Raw genomic sequence first — 5086 nt, 5'->3', positions numbered from 1 at the left:
TAGAGAGAGAGAGAGAGAAAAGGTTTTTACATTTAACAAGTTGCAAAATTACAATTTCTAAACAATGTATTTATTTTGAAAATAAATAGAAATGTAGGTATATTAGAAATTTGTGACAACAATTATATTTTCAATGATAATACATAGTTAGGAACCACTTGTAACGGAAACAAGAGCTTGCCAAAGGTTCCTAGTTCCACACCAACAGTCTAATAAGTGGCACTGGAGGAATGCACACGCTATGTTGGCTGTGGATACAAATGGATTGTTGCATATATGAAGCCATGGGCATCAAGCGGTAAAAAAAAAATCTCATTAATAATATAATAATAAGTGACAGTTTTAGTTTTTAAAGGGTTGAATTTATATAGAGCGTTTCTAGTTACGCTACAATCCACTCAAAGCACCTAGAATCACATTCAGAAACACGTTTATATTTGAATCAGTAGACAACACTTAATAGATAACTTTACATATCTAGCAAGCCTAACTCTGGACTTTCACCTTCCTCCCTCAACGGGTGTTTGACTGAAATTAAATCTTGGTTTGCTTCCAGTTTCCTGAAATGAAGCAGTGATAAAACAGACCTGCTCCTTGTAGGAAGTGCAGTACAGTATGAAGTGTTCCAAGCAGTAATCAAAGCAAAGGGTGGCTACCTTGAAGAACTTGTAATACATGAGACAAATTTTCAGTTGTTTCACACTATTTTGTTAAGTATATAATTCCACATGTGTTAATTCATTGTTTTGATGCCTGTGTGTGAATTTACAATTTTAAAAGTCATGAAAATAAAGGAAACTCTTTGAATGAAGGGTGTCCAAACTTTTGGTCTATTGTAAATCTATATTAATTATAATATAAAGTTTTTCTCTATCTATTTCATCTTTCATGTCTCACATCAAGAATAGTCTCAATATTTCTCTCTCCCTTCAAACATCTGTCACACAACCTTCACCAACTGAAACCAAGACTCAGAACATGCCTCTTCAGTAGTATCCATTTTCCTTGAATGCAGCTTTTATTGATCATCTGTTATCTGTTTATTTTTTATCTTCATTTTCTAAAATGTTCAGGAGTGATTTTTTTAAGGCGCCTCTTAAATTTTTTCCCCCCTACTATCTTGTCCAGGGCACCATTAGTCAATCCACCAATTAGCAACAATAATGTTAGTTAAAAAAAAAAAATCTAAATATAACTTTTGTTATTTAATAATGATTCTATTATAATTATTAAAATACTAAAATAAACACTCATCACATCTGGAAATGAATCTTTATTTTCTCTATGTAGTTTTTTTTTTTCTATTTTCTATTTGATGTTGTTTATTTATGCATGCATTTCATGATGTAAGTTAAAACAATACTTTATAATCTAATGAAATCTTTCGCACAAAGAATCTCCATTAGCATATATTAATATTGCATTCTCAATGTTGGGTGAGAAAAACGTGTATTAAGGCAAACAAAGGCGACCACAGTGTCCAGAGAGCAACAGGCATGCTATGATTGGACGAGTGAAACGATGGAAACAAACAAATGTCTAAATGTTGCTGTTACCTGCGGCTGGTCGCGTTTTTCTTACCAAATCAGAAAACAGAGAAGTGAATCTGGCTCACTATGCTGGACACAAATAAAGCCGTTCACTGATAGCTGCCAAACTTTGTTTTAAAGATCAACTTTAGGAGAAAGCTGCAGAAAATCAGGAGGCGGTCCTTGAAACGGACCCGACTGGAAACAGATGCTCTATTTTGTGTTCCGCCTCAACGTTAATGTAAAAAAATAAATAAATAAAAAATTATCTATCATCTATGTATGTATGTCTGTCTGTCTGTCTGTCTGTCTGTCTGTCTGTCTGTCTGTCTGTATGTATGTATGTATGTATGTATGTATGTATGTATGTATGTATGTATGTATGTATGTATGTATGTATTTATTTTTGTGGGAGAATTTTTATATAGTATACCGACCCGCACTCCATTCCAGTAGATGATGGTAATGCGTATCACATAATCACAATAAGTTGCTTTCCAAAAAACAAATAATAATAACAGTAAGAAGAAGCCCCCAGGACGCAGCGGTGTGGTTCTGCTTCCTCCCATACAGTAGGAGGCAGTGTTGTGTTGGTTGTTCGTCACAGTAATACTCTCTCTTCTTCCGGGCCGCTAGTGTGGCGTGTAGAGAGAAGCTCCTGTGGATCCTTTCATTTCTCTGGGTTCTTTTTTAACAGTGTGAAGACAACCGGCTGTTTAGAAAACTAATCCAGCAGGATGGCATTAAACCTGAGGATTAACACCAACAACCCGCCTCTAGGTGAGCTTCAGCTGTCATTTAATCATTATCATCCCAGCCTCTGTGAGCCTGCACGCGCCCCGGGTGACAGCTCATCAGCTAGCAAAACAAAACATCCCTTTCACTTTTAAAGATTTATAATTGAGTTATGTCTGATTATTTATTCCGTGAAATACTACAGATATATAAATAGAAGTTTCCTCTCTCAGAAAATAGTGTTTGAAGTGAGTTATAGTAAGTCTATATGAGCTTAGCCTGGGCAGCTAACCTGTAGTCGTGGCGCTCTTTAAAAGCCTTTAAAACCGAAGTTGTGACCAATTCCTGTAATTTTCCTGTCCTAAATAGTAACTTTAATACGTGTAATACTTCCCATGTCATCATGACATGTCAACATGACATTTTACCTAGCTAGTTGAAGTTCAAGATTAGAAAAAGAGTTATTTCATTGGGATAGCCAGTATTTATCCCTTTGAGTTTGCATAGTTTAGTCCTAATTAGGTCGGGTTATCATATTTTCTATGATATCGTGTTAAATGTATGTTTTCCGACGCTTTATTCGTCCCTTTCTGTTTGGATGTTCTTGATATTGCATTCCTAGTAGTTTAAATCAGGACGATACTTGAATAAACCGAAATGACAACAGGTGAAATAGCGCCCCCTGGAGCCTCAGAGTGAATACAGCAGGCTGATGCAAGCAGGCTGAAACATGTAAGGAGGTCCTGTTTAAAGCTACAACACGTTAACTATTAAAACCTGCGTTCAAATGTTCTTTAGTGACTATATGTATGTATGTATGTATGTATGTATGTGTATATGAATCTATGTGTATATATATATATATATATATATATATATATATATATATATATATATATATATATATATATATATATAATATATATTTGTGTATGTATGTGAATATATGTATGCAAACACAGGTCATGATTTGTAAAAGCTTTATATTATTCATGAAATTGACAGGTAGCCTCATTCTATGGCTTTTCCAGGATATAGACCACACCAGGTCCTAATCAAAAAACCACAATATTTAGATCCTTCGAACTTGGTCTCAAATCTTGTTCTGAGGCTGTACATAAATTCAGTTACAGTTTCTGATTTGTGAAAGCTTTATTTTATTTATGAACATGACAAGTTACAGAAGCGTATTGCATTCACCATAGATACCGATCTCGTAATTATGACAAAAGATCTTATAAGCTGTCAGATTTGTTTTTTCTTTGGTGAATGCAATACACTTCTGTTTAAGACATAAACCTAATTTAAAAGCTTTTTCTGTGCTTTGCTTGCGGTTCTCCGTGGGACCCCACTTGTTTTTCAAGAGCAGGACAGTTTTGATTCAGATTCCTCAGACCTCCTAACTCTGTAACCACACCCCTGGTTGGTTTTTAGATAATTTTAGCTTCAGTCTAATTTATTATCAGTCTAGTTCTTGATGGCTCGTTATGGGCCACGTTTTGAGTGTCTGCTGACTTAATTGATTGTTGCAGAGCAAAGAAACCTTAATTTAGGCGACCAGTGAAATGCCATTATCAAGTGTCTGAAAAATTTAAATAAGGCCAGGTCTTTGTGGTTTTTGATTGGGTGTGGAATAATGTTTACAAACTAATAAATACATGAAATAAAACAATTTAGCATTTTCACAAACAGCATAAAGCTTTCACAAAACAGAGACCGTACTTGTCTGCATATTTGAGGTATCCTGCTTGTTGTTTTGTTTGCTTGAAACCGTGACTTTTACTGGAAAACTAGAACACCTTCGTATGCATCATGAAAAATCTCTGCTATGTAGAGATGACACTGAAACATACTAGCTGCTGTTGTTACGCATAATTAGGTGTAACTGTACCAGGAATGTAAAGATAATGTCTCAGAGACAGATGGTAGTTTTCCTCTTCCAGTTTAATTCTGTAAGATTTGAGGACTTTTTAATGATTACTCAGTGAAAACAGAAACCATGTAAACTGGCCTTTAATTACACATCTGTTGATCTCAAGTTGACAAAATTATATCTGGTTATACAGGAGCGCTTTTGGCTGCCGAGCATGTGAAGAGCACTGTTCAGGTGTCAGTGGAGGAGGGAAAAGACAACAGCCTTCACATCTCAGAGTAAGTGACATGTTTGGCCTGTTTTATAATGTTCTATGTATCTAAAAAAGCTGCTAGTCTGGTTTGGCTCAGTTCTTACTTTCTGTCTCAAGTTTACGTAGATGAATTGCTGCTGCACGGTGGCCTTGGGGTAAAAAGCTGCAGGTGAAAAGAGATGGTTTTACCACTAAAAACAGTATTAGGGTTTTTGTTGTTTGCTGTTTTTTTATGTTGTTGGCTTCGTCTTAACGCCTTAGGTCAGGGGTCGGCAAACCGCGACTCCTCTGGTTTTTTCAAAAATTGATGAAAAATTAAGTTTTTTGGTTTGTTTATTTTAATATGGTGTGCAGAAGGTCAAACTTGCATTCATTATATTTTCCAATGCTGTAAACATTTGTATAATAAATACATTTAAAAAATATATGTAAACATTTATTTTAGCGAAAATGTGCATCATAGCCACAGAGATCAGTGGTCAAAGCCTGCAACACATATCTCAGCGTGGTGCGGTGCCAGGCAAAGAAAATGACGGGTGTGTCTTGGGCCATGGATCCCAAAGGGAAAAAAAGTAGGAATGCACGATATAATCTGCCCCCTATCAGTATCGGCCTGTATCGGCCTTAAAACTGAATATCGGACATCGGCCACCCCACCGATATTTAACCCGATATTTGATCAGCTTCTGAGTTTCT

At 35.7% G+C, this 5086-nt stretch overlaps 2 protein-coding genes across 5 annotated transcripts in view; one reads left to right on the top strand and one right to left on the bottom strand.

The window, feature by feature from the left end:
* The window catches only part of tdp1 (tyrosyl-DNA phosphodiesterase 1), an 11210-nt gene extending 9492 nt beyond the window's left edge, over positions 1-1718 (bottom strand). The window contains exon 1 of one of the 2 annotated variants that reach the window (XM_015397155.1): positions 1557-1718. The gene's annotated coding sequence lies outside the window, so the exon portion shown is untranslated. The remainder of the gene's footprint in view (positions 1-1556) is intronic. The other variant, XM_015397156.1, reaches the window with a different exon arrangement.
* A 422-nt stretch (positions 1719-2140) lies between these two features.
* Positions 2141-5086, top strand: part of eprs (glutamyl-prolyl-tRNA synthetase) — a 34229-nt gene continuing 31283 nt past the window's right edge. For all 3 annotated transcript variants that reach the window (XM_015397152.1, XM_015397153.1, XM_015397154.1), the window contains exons 1-2: positions 2141-2309; positions 4331-4415. In XM_015397152.1, coding sequence (XP_015252638.1) covers positions 2267-2309; positions 4331-4415 — 128 coding nt within the window. In that variant the 5' untranslated portion in view covers positions 2141-2266. The remainder of the gene's footprint in view (positions 2310-4330; positions 4416-5086) is intronic.

The sequence above is a fragment of the Cyprinodon variegatus genome, unplaced genomic scaffold (assembly GCF_000732505.1).
Source record: "Cyprinodon variegatus isolate N-32 unplaced genomic scaffold, C_variegatus-1.0 Scaffold840, whole genome shotgun sequence".
Classification (NCBI taxonomy): domain Eukaryota; kingdom Metazoa; phylum Chordata; class Actinopteri; order Cyprinodontiformes; family Cyprinodontidae; genus Cyprinodon; species Cyprinodon variegatus.
Note: the sequence above shows the minus strand (reverse complement) of the source record. Positions and strands in the feature narration are given on the sequence as shown.